At 38.0% G+C, this 14,141-nt stretch overlaps 1 protein-coding gene across 2 annotated transcripts in view; it reads left to right on the top strand.

The window, feature by feature from the left end:
- The first annotated feature begins 550 nt into the window (after positions 1–550).
- arfgef2 (ADP-ribosylation factor guanine nucleotide-exchange factor 2 (brefeldin A-inhibited)) overlaps positions 551–14,141 on the top strand; it is a 36,548-nt gene continuing 22,957 nt past the window's right edge. Inside the window, exons 1-9 of one of the 2 annotated variants that reach the window (XM_046869691.1) lie at positions 551–1,041; positions 4,965–4,995; positions 6,276–6,399; positions 6,551–6,697; positions 7,155–7,334; positions 9,417–9,681; positions 9,781–9,936; positions 10,847–10,962; positions 11,816–11,949. In XM_046869691.1, coding sequence (XP_046725647.1) covers positions 879–1,041; positions 4,965–4,995; positions 6,276–6,399; positions 6,551–6,697; positions 7,155–7,334; positions 9,417–9,681; positions 9,781–9,936; positions 10,847–10,962; positions 11,816–11,949 — 1,316 coding nt within the window. In that variant the 5' untranslated portion in view covers positions 551–878. Of the gene's footprint in view, positions 1,042–4,964; positions 4,996–6,275; positions 6,400–6,550; positions 6,698–7,154; positions 7,335–9,416; positions 9,682–9,780; positions 9,937–10,843; positions 10,963–11,815; positions 11,950–14,141 lie in introns of both variants that reach the window. The other variant, XM_046869690.1, reaches the window with a different exon arrangement.

The raw sequence follows: 14,141 nt of genomic DNA, 5'->3' as shown, positions 1-14,141 counted from the left end.
TGAAACAAACACACTTCTAAGAGCTCCTGTGCCACCGTTTGCCTGTTTACTTTGGCTGCATTGACTGGGGAAACAGGAACTTTTCTTTATATAGTCTGGATGCATACATTTGAAAAGGTGCCCACAGGTAATAATGATTGATGTAAATGTTTGATGTGAAATTTAACACGTCTCGGATTATTAAGGCTTTAAAGTCATAAGCACTGAATGGAGCAACATTCTGAATAAAGTTGTCTTCATATCCACCAAGCGGGTTAATAGTGAACAGAAACCAAAGGGAAAAGCTGTCCCATAGTAAACCGGATAAGTAACTTTATCTATCCGGTAATTTTTTTGCTCAATGCCTGACCAAAGCTTTGTTCCTATGACAATTTTTTAAAAATATTTTGGATTTTACGTATATTTAATGGTCATGAACATATATATCATTTCAACATATTGAGCCAAAAGTACCGTCTACAGGTTCCTGCATACGTCACGTGGTGAGTGGGCGATTTATGCAAAATTCACAAGACGGAAATACGTATATAAATATCTTGTGACGAATATCCGTGAAACAAATTACTCATTGCCAGACACAATTTTGCTTTCAAATACTCGTTTAATGTCCTGATTTAAGAGATAACGTGCATTGTTTGATAGAGTACGTTATTACGGAGACTAACATTCAGGATGTACACCACTTCGAGCGGCTGAGGAACACGTGACATGACTCGTCATCAACATGGCGGCCCAGTGCTGAGACAGCAGCGTCTGTCGCTCCGATACAACCAGCGGCGACGTCGGCCAGCTTCAGGTAGCATCTGACACCTGCACTAAAGCAGGGCTTAGGCCGACAATGACGGCCTAGACGAGGAAATCGACTTCGCGAACGAGAAATGAAAGAGCAACAATTCGACTTAGATAAACGGCACACAGAGACAGAAAGCGCTACGACGAAGAGCATGTTTGTGTCTCGGGCGCTGGAGAAAATCCTGTCGGATAAGGAGGTGAAGCGGAGCCAACACAGCCAGCTGCGCAAGGCCTGTCAGGTGGCTCTGGGTGAGCACTGCTTACATTCACACCGCCAAGTCTCACCTGCTACAAACAGCTGTCCACGGAACACCGATTGTGTTCTTTACAACATGCAACACCTTATAAATCCGCGTTCAGTTTCAGCGCATGTGTTTACACTGTCCACGATCGGGTTTCTACCAGGGCCTAACCATTTCCTCCTTTCCTTTCTGAGAACTCTGCTTCCCTTGCGAGCTGATTCCTGAATGTTTGTCAGCCAAATGTGCTTCATTCATTGTTGTTTTATTTGCTTTAACACACACCCTGCCATCACGATGATGTCGCTCGGTAGTCTGCTGGCTATCACTAGCGAACACATCATCAGAAGTCCTCTAGATAGTTCTCGGAGATTTGTTTTGCTCGCTTTTGTCTTATACAGTTCCCATAGTCATAGTCCTATTAACTTAACTGAATGATGCTGTATGAATGATTTTACCGATTGCCGAGTAGGGTTATATTAACACACAGATGTTTGATGAATCATATAATAATACGTACTGGATCAGTGATCAGTGATTGGCCTGCTTAGATCAGTCAGGTTGCTCAATTTTCTAGACTCGTGTTGTCTCAGAGAACTTCAGATTTGCTTACTTGATCAATGAATGGAAACACATGAAAACAAGTAATTGATCCTTTAACCTGCATAGGTGCCTCTTGCTCACTGTGAACGTCATTAAAGGAAAACTCCACCCTGAAACACGTTACATTTGTCAGTATTAAATGTTACAGGACTCTGATGCTTGTTTGGGGGGTTGGTCCTGTGTTTTTGTTAAGAATGTAATCCCAGTGATTTCACAGGAATACTTTGCTTGGTTGAATTGTGGACTGCTATTCTTAGTGATACAACACAGTTTTGTCGAGTAAGGGCCGAGACCCGGTTTAGCTAGTTAGTGATCTACAAGCTGACAAGTACAATAGTGTTGACAGAATGGCATTTTGGTCTGGAACCCGATCTGTTCTGAGCAGGGGAGAAGTTAATCGAACAGGAAAGATTAAAAGTAGCAAAGAGTTGCTTCATCTCTCTTCAGATTAAAATAAACTGGTGCCAGAATGTGAAGATAGTCTGACAGTGTTTTGGATCGTGTAGGAAACTGTCAACACCAACATGTCAGTGAAAAGATGAAACCATAAAAGTTAGCTTCTTTTATTTATTTCTTTTTTTAAACCATTTCTTCACAAAATAAATGTACTACTGAAGATCGTATGTCAGTAAAAAAAATAAAATAAATGTAATTCAAAGTGATATTTTTTCCCTCCCAGAATTGTCATGAACACACGTTGCGTAACATTGCAGCTCTCTGCACTTCTTGAATGCTTTATTTAGGCGTGTAGCTTTAAAAAAAAAAAAAAAAAAAGTGGTTGTGAGACTTTTACCCCAGGACTCATTATTGTTAGGGAGGTAACTGATACTTCTGAAGGTGTAGGATCGTGTTTCCTAATGACGTTTTTCAACTTCTGATCTTTGTTCTGAAATTTCCTCCAAAAAAAAAGAAAGCCATTGATAAGGCTGATATTCAGTAGTCAGGTTCAATTTTTTATTAGTTTATAACTTCGAGAAACTGACTGGTCTGTTGGTTCAGCAGAGCTGTTTGCAGTGCAGTTTCCCGGATTCATAGTGCACGGCTTACCTTGCGCATACAGTGCACCTATTCATTGGTGACATAACTTTGCATTCAGTATCTATCTATCTATCTATCTATCTATCTATCTATCTATCTATCTATCTATCTATCTATCTATCTATCTATCTATCTATCTATCTAGATATATATAGATATAGATATAGATAGATATAGATAGCTATGCTATTATCCCAGATTTAATACACAGTTTCATATCATCATCAACATTTAAAAATGTTTATGGTGTCAGTATTGAAACATTGCCATGACAAATAAATCAGGCCTTCATGGTGCAGCTGTGAAAAGCTATCAAGTTTGTAACTTTGATGAGACATACATATTATCATCACACTATTATCATAATCATAATATCCTCATCACATTTTATATATATATATATATATATATATATATATATATATATATATAAAATATATATATTTTTTTAATCTACTTTTTTTACAATTATTTTATAAATAATATAGTTTTGGAACAAGTGATCCTTTTTTTAGTCTCATTTCGTTTGACTTTCTCAGATTGTTCTAGCACTTGTAGCTGCTGATGTATCACAAGATATCAGTCTACATCAGCTCTATGGTTTTGCTCATGTTTTATGAAATGAAGTGTTGCTTAAGTTAACCCTGCAGTTGCATGTAGATATCTGATGTGATAATGACTACGAATACAAAAACCACACTGCTCCAGACCAAGACTTTTACTAGATTTTCAGCTCATTAAAGGCTTTGTTGCGTCAACGAATGGAGTATATTTGCACAGGGAACACCCATTTCTACAGAAACCTTAGCAGATGATATTTAGTGCTAACTTCTTTCTTCCAGCTAAAATCTCACAAGGAAGTCTCCAATGACTTAATTATTTATATATATATATATATATATATATATATATATATATATATATATATATATATATATATATATATATATATATATATAAAAAGATTTTGTAGTAAGAGTATGGCTCTGCTTATGCTACATCATATTTTGCTGATAGTGGAATAGTTGTTCTTAGAGAAATATATAACCTGACTATGATTGCATGTTATCATATTTGCATTATCACTGTGAGCAACAGTGTGTTGGTTTCCCTTTTTAGGGGCCATTTCTGTCATCATGCCGATTTTGCAATGTCTTCAGCAAAGCAGTTGGATGGTTTTTATTCAGCAGGAGATGGATGTAAATTCAAACCTGGTCCTTTAAAGAATTAATCTTGCATTAACTTAATAGTCATATTTTTGTCAGAATCTGAATGAAAGATAAATGAGAGATTATAGTTTAGGAAGAAACAATACCTGTTTGTGTTACTCTTAAAAAAGAATCAATAAATGAGTATTAAGTTCTTATAAAAATATGTCCAGAATTGTTTTCCTCATATACCACCACTAGTTATCAAAATTATTTCTATTTTAAGGACAGCATGTCTTCGGCATAGTGTATTTGTGGAAAAATGTCCTTTTATTACTTGTATTATAGCAGCTATAAACACTCTTTTCTTCACTTGTTTTTGAAGCTAGTGCCTTTTTTTTCAACATGGTTTGTTACCGAGAATTCATGAAGCACCACATCCATCATCCATATACTGTAATGTGGTGGTAATCGTAAAGTAACAGTTTTACCTGACTGTTCCAAAGCACTGACACTGGAGAATGCTTCCAGAATATTTTAAAGAACCATTTCCTTACAGAAAAGTTGACTGTATAATGATGTTTTTCCATGGTATACCTTAACATTTTGTATTTGTTTATTGGTAATCTTAGATTAAGTGATATTCCAGTAGATTAAGCTTTCCAGTTCTCGTGAAAGAGTTGTTTTCATAGAGGAGATAATGCGTTTAAATTGACTTGTGCTTGTCAGAGCTGTTTGCCAGAATTTAAAGTATTCAGTGGTTAAAAGTCCTGACATGAAGTATCATCACTGTGAGCCAGAAACAAGTTTAGGAAGGTTGTATGCTGAACAATCACAACAAAACTGGCATAAACGGGAGTCACAAAGCAGACACGAAAACTTAATAACACATCATCATCTTACACTTGGAAGAAGAAGATAGTAGATTACTTAATAATAAATGTGACCACAAGCACAATCATCTTTGGCCAGCAGTACAGAAAAACGAGAACAGACCCAAATATACACATTTGCACATCCTCAGGAAGGAAGAGCTGTTATGTTTAAATATAAATGTATGTTATTATACAGTCCTTTGTATATTTACTGATTCATGCAGTAATAGTTCTACTTACATGCTTGCATGTTTTTCTCAATTTTTCAGAGGAGATCAAACTTGAGCTGCAAAATCAGAAGTGAGTCCATCATCCTTTCTTTTCCTTTCCATGCCTTGTAGCTAAAAAGATGTATAAGTAGAGCTTTACTTAAAGTACCTGTGTGAGGATTTTTGAAGTATATGATTTAGCCTTGAGCAGGGATGCATTGATACCATTGCTAGTACCTGGTATCAGTATACTTCCATGCTCATTCACTCGTATTTGTAAATACGTTCTGATACTAACAACCTCATATCATATGATGGTATGTCACATACATTATATTGACAAAAGTACTGGAACACTTGTCTCTTCCATTCAAATGTGGAAACTGTCTTCCCCAAGCCGTTACCACAAAGTTGGAGCCATACAATTCTATTGTCGTTGGATGTGGTAGAATAAAATTTTCCCTTCTCTTGAACTAGGAGACCCAAACCAGTTCCAGGATGACAGTAGACTTGTGAACAAAGGGAGTTTTAACATATACCATGAATATATGGTGGACATGGATTGGAGTGGAAGATCTTGAGTGACCTGCTATATAGCTCTGACCCTACTAAATACCTTTTATATAAATTGGAATGCTGACTTCACCCCAGGCCAACAGTACTTGGCTTTACTAACACCCTTGTGGCTGAATGAGACACTCATCTCCACAGCCACACTCCAAAATCTAGTGGAACATCTTCTCAGAAGAGGGGAGGTTATTATAACAACATTATTATGAGCATTTCAATTCTGCAAGCACCAAGACACACTCTTTTAACCATCCACATCCAGCTTAGGAGTCAAGGTGCAATTCGAGACACCCTACATTTATTTTTAATGACCATACTCAATTGTACTGTTCAGTGTACTCGGGTTAGGTGCCCAATCACACCCTTTATCGAAGATATCGTTTAATTGGAATTAGATTTTTAAACTAGCTGCATGGAGTTCATCACCAGGAGCATATATATATATATATATATATATATATATATATATATATATATATATATATATATATATATATATATATATATATAGCTAAATGAAATATCCTGTGTTTTTCAGATTACAAAGTAGTAAGATCTTTCTTTATGTATCAGTACTCCTTGTTACTTCCAAAAAAAACATTAATTCAGTCTGAAAAATGGTATTGATGCATCCCTGCTCCTGAGGCACTGTGGTCGACCATTTTTTTTGTTATCGATAGTTTATAGAGCTGCAGCTGAAATTGTAAACTGTAGAGAAAGTTCTTCAGGCATCACTCTCTCAGCCAATCACTGTCATTATTTTTAACAAAAAGCTGTATTCATTGAATAATTTTTTTTCAGGGATGGCATTGTGGTTCCTCCCAAAGTTAATTACATCGAAGCTGACAAGTATGTGTTACCCTTTGAATTGGCATGTCAGTCAAAGTCTCCACGCATTGTCAGTACATCGTTGGACTGCCTACAGGTATTGTATATATTCATACCTATTTCAGTAATCTTTTCGGTATTGCACACAGAAAAAAAGCCTGTTTAAAATGACAACCTGAACACATTATATTTGCAATTAATGCACTCCTATGTAATTTTACTAACCCTGGTCTTTCTTTGTCTTGTAGAAACTCATTGCCTATGGCCATATCACGGGTAATGCACCGGATAGCGGTGCACCAGGGAAACGGCTGATCGACCGACTGGTTGAAACGATCTGTAACTGTTTCCAAGGTCCACAGACTGATGAAGGAGTCCAGCTCCAGATTATCAAAGTAAGAGCTCTCTATGATTTATTGGTTTTGCCAGATGGATAGCAAGATACGAGTCTTTTAAAGGTCACAAGTGATTTTTGAGGTCTCAAAAATCATACCAGTTTCTGTGGCCTAGTTCAGGCAGGCTAAACTATTATTGCTTAATTTAAAGGTGGAATGAAAAATATATTTTTCCTAAACTTCGTTTTGCAAGCCAAAATTCAAACAAATGCATCGTGTGCCTTGAGTGTTTTCTGTAGTCTTACCGATTTCTAAAGGCATAAACACTGGAGATAATTTATTTAATTAATTTATCTTTTTGTTAAATGTCGGTACATATTGGTAAGATGCTATAATATCTTTGGAATTACTACAAAGTAATTATGTTGTAACCCCACTGCAAAATTATTAAATCATATCCTGAAGCAACTGTTAAGCCATTGTAAAATTTCTGTGATTTTCTTGTTTGGTTTCCCAGGCTCTCCTTACTGCAGTCACATCTCCGCACATAGAGATTCACGAGGGCACAATCCTTCTGACAGTGCGTACCTGTTATAACATCTACCTGGCCAGTCGCAACTTGATCAACCAGACGACAGCCAAGGCCACACTAACTCAGATGCTCAACGTCATTTTTACACGCATGGAGAACCAAGCAGTCAGTATAAACACTTATCAGAATAATCACTGAGTTTTGCAGATTTATTAAGAAAATAAAACATTTAAGGCTTTGAAGGATGTGGTAGTGTGATGCAAAAGCATAGGTACCTACTCCCAGCCCATCCTAATGGTATCAATTCTTAACTTATTAATGAAAACATTACATTTTTAACACCAACTCTTTTAACTCTATACATTTATTCGATTTGTTACATTATTAGTTTTAGATTCTTTTGGATCATCTGTAATTTGAGTTATTGTAATAATACTCTATCCTATTTTGTCATACATATACTGTACATACAGTATCTCACAAGTGAGTACACCCCTCCCATTTTAGTATTTCTTCTCAAGTGACAATACTATAGAAATTAAACTTGGATAGTAGTCAATGTGCAGCTTGTATAGCAGTACAGATTTACTGTCCTCTGAAAATAACTCAACATACAGCCATTATTGTCAAAATAGCTGGCAACAAAAGTGAGTACACCCTGTGTGATAACAGCTGTATGTTGGTAAACCATACAAAGCCACATGTCTTATGTTCATGTTTTTGTCTGCTTGACAGGCAAATATGAATTTGTGTATCTTGTATTAGAGCAGTTAAAATTTGGTGCTTTGAATACAATTCTCTCATACTGACCACTGGATATTCAACATGGCACCTCATGGCAAAGAAACTCTGAGGATTTGAGAATTAGAATTGTTGTTCTTCACAAAGATGCCTAGGCTATAAGAAGTTCAGTAACACCCTGAAACTAAGTTACAGTACTGTGGCCGGGGTCATACAGACGTTTTCCAAGGACGGGTATCACTGAACAGGCCACACAAGGGTCCATCAAAGAAGTTGAACCCTCATGCTGTGTGTCAGGTGCAGAAGCTGTCTTCAAAAAACAGCAGCACTAGAGTGCTGCCAGCATTGCTTTAGAGGTTGCAGAAGCCAAATGTTTGCTTGTCAGTGCTCACATCATACGGCGCACACTGTAATAAGTCAGTTCGCATGGCCGTCATCCCAGAAGTAAGCCTCTTCTGAAGCTGGCTCACAAGAAAGCCTGTAAACAGTTTGCTGAAGACAACCTGTCCAAGAGCATGAATTACTGGAATCATGTCCTGTGGTCTGATCTTAGATAAACTTGTTTGGTTCGGATGGTTTCCAGCATGTGTGGCAACACCCAGGTGAGGAGTACCAAGAAAATTGTGTCTTGCCTACAGTCAAGTATGGTGGTGGTGGCATCATGATCTGGGGCTGCATGAGTGCTGCTGGTACTGGGGAGCTGCGGTTCATTGAGGGAAACATGGATACCAACATGTAATGTGACATTCTGAAGCTGAACATGATGCCCTCCCTTCAGAGACTAAACAGAACTGCAGTTTTCCAGCTTAATAACGACCCTAAACACACCGCCAAGATGACAACTGCCTTGCTGAGGAAGCTGAAGGTGATAGAGTGGCCAAATATGTCTTACATTTAGATTTACATTTGCGGCATTTAGCAGACGCCCTTATCCAAAGCGACGTACAAAGTGTATTTTTTGTAGTTTGATTTTCTAGCAATTAATAAATCTACACTGGTATGCAAGATTACAAACTTAATATAAATATAACACTTGAATTCTACAAAGCAAACTTGGAAAGAGCTAATTTAGTGTTTCAGGAAGAGGTAGGTCTTCAACCGTCGCTTGAAAATAGCCAGGGACTTCGCTGTATGTTTTCAGACCTGAATCCTATTGAGCACCTGTTGGGCAACCTCAAGCGGAAGGTGGAGAAGCGGCCTGTGTCTAACTTCCAGCAGCTCTGTGATGTCATTATGGAGGAGTGGAAGAGGATCCCAGCAACAACCTGTGCAGTGCTGGTGAATTCTATGGTCATGAGGATTAAGGCAGTGCTACATAACAATGGTGTAAATCTGTGTGCAATACAAGCTACACATTGACTACTCTAAAGTAAATCTAATTTTAATTTCTGTAATATTGTCCCTTAAAATTCTATATTATTGTCCCTTGTCTCTTGCTAAAATGGGAAGGGTGTACTCATTTTTGTGAGATACTGTACATTATATACAATTGCATGTATGTTGTAGGCGCTCGAAGCCCAGGAAGCAGAAAAAGAGAGGCAACGGCTGCAGGTCCCAAATCCTGTCCCAACCTCCCGAAACACTTCACCTACACCAGGAGTGTGTGCGTCCCCGCAGAATGGGCCTCCAGAGGCCTCTCTGAGCCCTCTTGAACTCAACTCTACACCTCCTACTCCTCAGGACCATTCTATTAACGGACAATCAGAAGGAAGGGAAACGCAGGAGGAACCAGCTGTACAAGAACAGAATGAAACCAAAAGTTCACAACCAGGTACAATTTTTGTCATGTTAACTGAAAGCACTGAATGGACAACTGTTTTTTATATACTTATTTATTTTGATTTGTAATATTCTATTTGTTATGATCCAGAACTGCAGAAGGCAAATCCTACTATGCCCAAGCCGCTAGAAGAGAGGGATGGTGAGGTAGAGGAGGTTAATCGGGAAGCTGAGATGGAGCAAGCATCAGAGGCCCAAGACGAGGTTGAGCCAGACAGTGGCCTGGGAGAGAGCTCTGTTGAGGGAGGTGAGTGGCAGTGTAAACCCATTTTCTACATGACAATAGTCAGAATTTCCATATCACAATAATTAGGCAATGTCTCGATCATGCATTTGCCATATCAATGGTGGCGATTATATCTTTCGGCTGTTCAGATGTTCTAGCATTTATTCGAGACTCTTGTTTGCAATTGAACCGATTTGTTAATAGAATTTGGTGAAACAGCGTAAACTTTAAATGTCCAAAATAGTTTTTCCTCAATTTATCCATGCTTTAGGTATATTATAAGGCTATTTCAGGCAGGCTAATTAGTAACAAGACAGATTAGACTTATTGGTGGCAGAGGCATCTTTGCCAAAGTCCTTGGCAAAGATTTTATGGGTTAAGAATAAGCATCTTATTCAGCTTATTTATAACCCATGTGTCCATTTCTGTTAACTTTAACTTTTAACTTTTAGCAAAAAAAAAGTCTAATTTAATGTCTCATATTAGTGGTTGTCATACATTTTGATTTCAATTGCAAATTTAAATATATAAAAAAATAATAATAATTATTGACCCAGAATATAATCCAGCTACTCCAGTATGAAGCCTACAAGTAGTTTGTGTAAGTCATATTTGGTTATTTATTAGAGCCATCAAACATTTGCCACAAAGTTTCACACATACAAAACAAAGTGCAAATTTATACTGTATAGCTACTCAAACAAAACTAAATAATAACAATATTTATTTATTAAATTAAAAATGGATTGTGCTTTTAAGCATTGTATCCTGTAAAACAAAAATCTGGCAATGCATCACAGACCCTACTTTAAGAACCATGACTTCAGTGGGTTTTTTGTTTTTGTTTTTGTTTTTCTTAATCATGCTGGGGATATGGCATTTCAGGCCCATATGTGATCTTTTATTAGTTCTACTCTTTCCGCTTCAGTAGGCTTGGACCAACAATCTGACTCTGAGTCCAAAGTGACACCCCCTATGGCCAGGACAGACTCTCAGCAAATGAATGGTATTGTGGATGACCAAACCTCTGTGTCTTCAGATATCCTGGTATGTTACAAATACAAGCACTGCTTCATTTGGTTTTATTTATTTGGTTCTTAGCCTGACCCTAAGGAGTCAGACATTTGCTAGTTTATTATTGTTTAATAATGCTTGTGGTCTCGTGGTTTCTAGTCAAGGTGACATTTTGTCTACTTATCTTGTTTTTCACAAAGTCTCACATACTGTTACTCAGCCCTTGAAAGTTCTCTGAACTCACTGTATTAAGTAGATAACAGTTAACAGGAAACACCTTTGTTTGCTGCGTAATTTACACACAGAAAAGCTTAATGCAAGAAACCTGCTGCAATATTGCTGCTTAAAAACCATCTACTCTACAGCATGTAATCCCTCTACCACATTTGCAACACCCAGACCAGGATTTAGACATATTGCTCATTACTGGAAAATCATTACACCATGAGTAACAAAGGCTTATGTTTTCTGGCATCACAGGTTTTGTAGCCTTTAAAACAACAATTATTTGTGCTGGAAGTTGATGTACAGGTTCTATAAAGATATCATTTCACATTTGGTCCCCATATGCTTAAAAAACCTCCCCTCTTCTGGGAAGATGTTCCACTAAGTTTTGGAATGTGGTTGTGGAGGTTTGTGCTCATTCAACCACGATTTGAAGTAGTAAAATCAGGTACTGATTTAGAGGAAACCTGTGGTGCAGTCAGAGTTCCAATTCATGCCAAAGGTATTCAGTAGGGTTGAGGTAGGGAAGAGCTGTATGCAGACCATGAAGTGCAGGAACAGGTTTGGGTCTTTGCTGTAACATGTTTGCATCTCCTAGTTCAAGTGTGTATGTGCGTATATGTATGTATACATTTACATATACATATACATGTGTATGCAGGAGTCAGAGGTGATGCAGAGCACACAGACAGCTGCCCGCTTTTCACACATCCTCCAGAAAGATGCCTTCCTGGTCTTCCGTTCCCTTTGCAAACTCTCCATGAAGCCATTAGCTGATGGACCACCAGACCCCAAGTGAGACATTAAATGCTTTTACTCTTTCCTCTCTAGGTGCTTTTGGGCCAATAGTTTGTAACAAAACTTATACCTCCAGAATATGTGTGGAAGAGAAATAAATGCACTTTGCATTGTATGTGTTAACCTGTTTAAAGAAACAAGTCTAACTTTTATTTGTAACAGCAATGAAATTTCATAGTGTCTGAGAGTAACAGTTAGTGACTAACAATTCCAGTTAAGCATGTTGGATGTTACAAAACATGGTCATACAGTGAGGCTGGAGTTTCTACTTAGCCTTTCAAGTTCTGTGACAAGTTGGTGTCATATTTCTGCCCCATGACCTAAAATAATTGTCATACACACTTGTTACAAGCAGCACTTGTTACAAGCAGTTGTCTAACCAAAAATCCTGCCTCTCTATACAATAACTGAGGCCTTCACTTTTGAGAACAAACACTAACACAATCCAGTTGTCTTTTTCTACTTTTCATTTTTAGCTACAATTATTTACAATCTAGTTTATATTCAGGCAGCCATAATTGATCTTACAGTTAATAAAGATTCAGGTAGTGCATCCAGATCAGTGCTCTTTGCTCTCAGGGCTCCTTTTTACACAGTTGCTGTTATAGAGCTCTAACCTCTCAACCTATTAAACACCTTTGGGATGAATTGGAATGCTGACTGCACCCCAGGCCTTTTTACTCTACATCAGTACCCAATTTTACTAACATCTTTTTGGGTGAAAGAGCATAAATCCCCATCGATCTCCAAAATATAGTTGAATATCTTCCCAGAAGAGTGGAGGTTATTTTAACAGCAAATGTGATGTGATGAATGTAATGTTCAAACAGCCTATACGAATTGTATGATCGGGTGTCCACAAACCTGTGGCCATATAGTATGAGTATGTATGTGTGTGTGTGTGTGTGTGTGTGTGTGTGTGTGTATACATATATATATATATATATATATATATATATATATATATATATATATATATATATATATATACGTATATATATATATATATATATATATATATATATATATATATATATATATATATATATATATATACAGGAGTGCAGAATTATTAGGCAAATGAGTATTTTGACCACATCATCCTCGTTATGCATGTTGTCTTACTCAAGCTGTATAGGCTGGAAAGCCTACTACCAATTAAGCATATTAGGTGATGTGCATCTCTGTAATGAGAAGGGTGTGGTCTAATGACATCAACACCCTATATCAGGTGTGCATAATTATTAGGCAACTTCCTTTCCTTTGGCAAAATGGGTCAAAAGAAGGACTTGACAGGCTCAGAAAAGTCAAAAATAGTGAGATATATTGCAGAGGGATGCAGCAGTCTTAAAATAGCCAAGCTTCTGAAGCGTGATCATCGAACAATCAAGCGTTTCATTCAAAATAGTCGACAGGGTCGCAAGAAGCGTGTGGAAAAACCAAGGCGCAAAATAACTGCCCGTGAACTGAGAAAAGTCAAGCGTGCAGCTGCCAAGATGCCACTTGCCACCAGTTTGGCCATATTTCAGAGCTGCAACATCACTGAGTGCCCAAAAGCACAAGGTGTGCAATACTCAGAGACATGGCCAAGGTAAGAAAGGCAGAAAGTCGACCACCACTGAACAAGACACACAAGCTGAAACGTCAAGACTGGGCCAAGAAATATCTCAAGACTGATTTTCTAAGGTTTTATGGACTGATGAAATGAGAGTGAGTCTTGATGGGCCAGATGGATGGGCCCGTGGCTGGATTGGTAAAGGGCAGAGAGCTCCAGTCCGACTCAGACGCCAGCAAGGTGGAGGTGGAGTACTGGTTTGGGCTGGTATCATCAAAGATGAGCTTGTGGGGCCTTTTCGGGTTGAGGATGGAGTCAAGCTGAACTCCCAGTCCTACTGCCAGTTTCTGGAAGACACCTTCTTCAAGCAGTGGTACAGGAAGAAGTCTGCATCCTTCAAGAAAAACATGATTTTCATGCAGGACAATGCTCCATCACACACGCCCAAGTACTCCACAGCGTGGCTGGCAAGAAAGGGTATAAAGAAGAAAATCTAATGATATGGCCTCCTTGTTCACCTGATCTGAACCCCATTGAGAACCTGTGGTCCATCATCAAATGTGCGATTTACAAGGAGGAAAACAGTACACCTCTCTGAACAGTGTCTGGGAGGCTGTGGTTGCTGCTGCACGCA

This window comes from Silurus meridionalis, chromosome 16 (assembly GCF_014805685.1).
Source record: "Silurus meridionalis isolate SWU-2019-XX chromosome 16, ASM1480568v1, whole genome shotgun sequence".
NCBI classification, from domain to species: Eukaryota; Metazoa; Chordata; class Actinopteri; order Siluriformes; family Siluridae; genus Silurus; species Silurus meridionalis.
The sequence above is the reverse complement of the archived record's forward strand: the minus strand, read 5'-3'. Positions and strand labels throughout refer to the sequence as shown.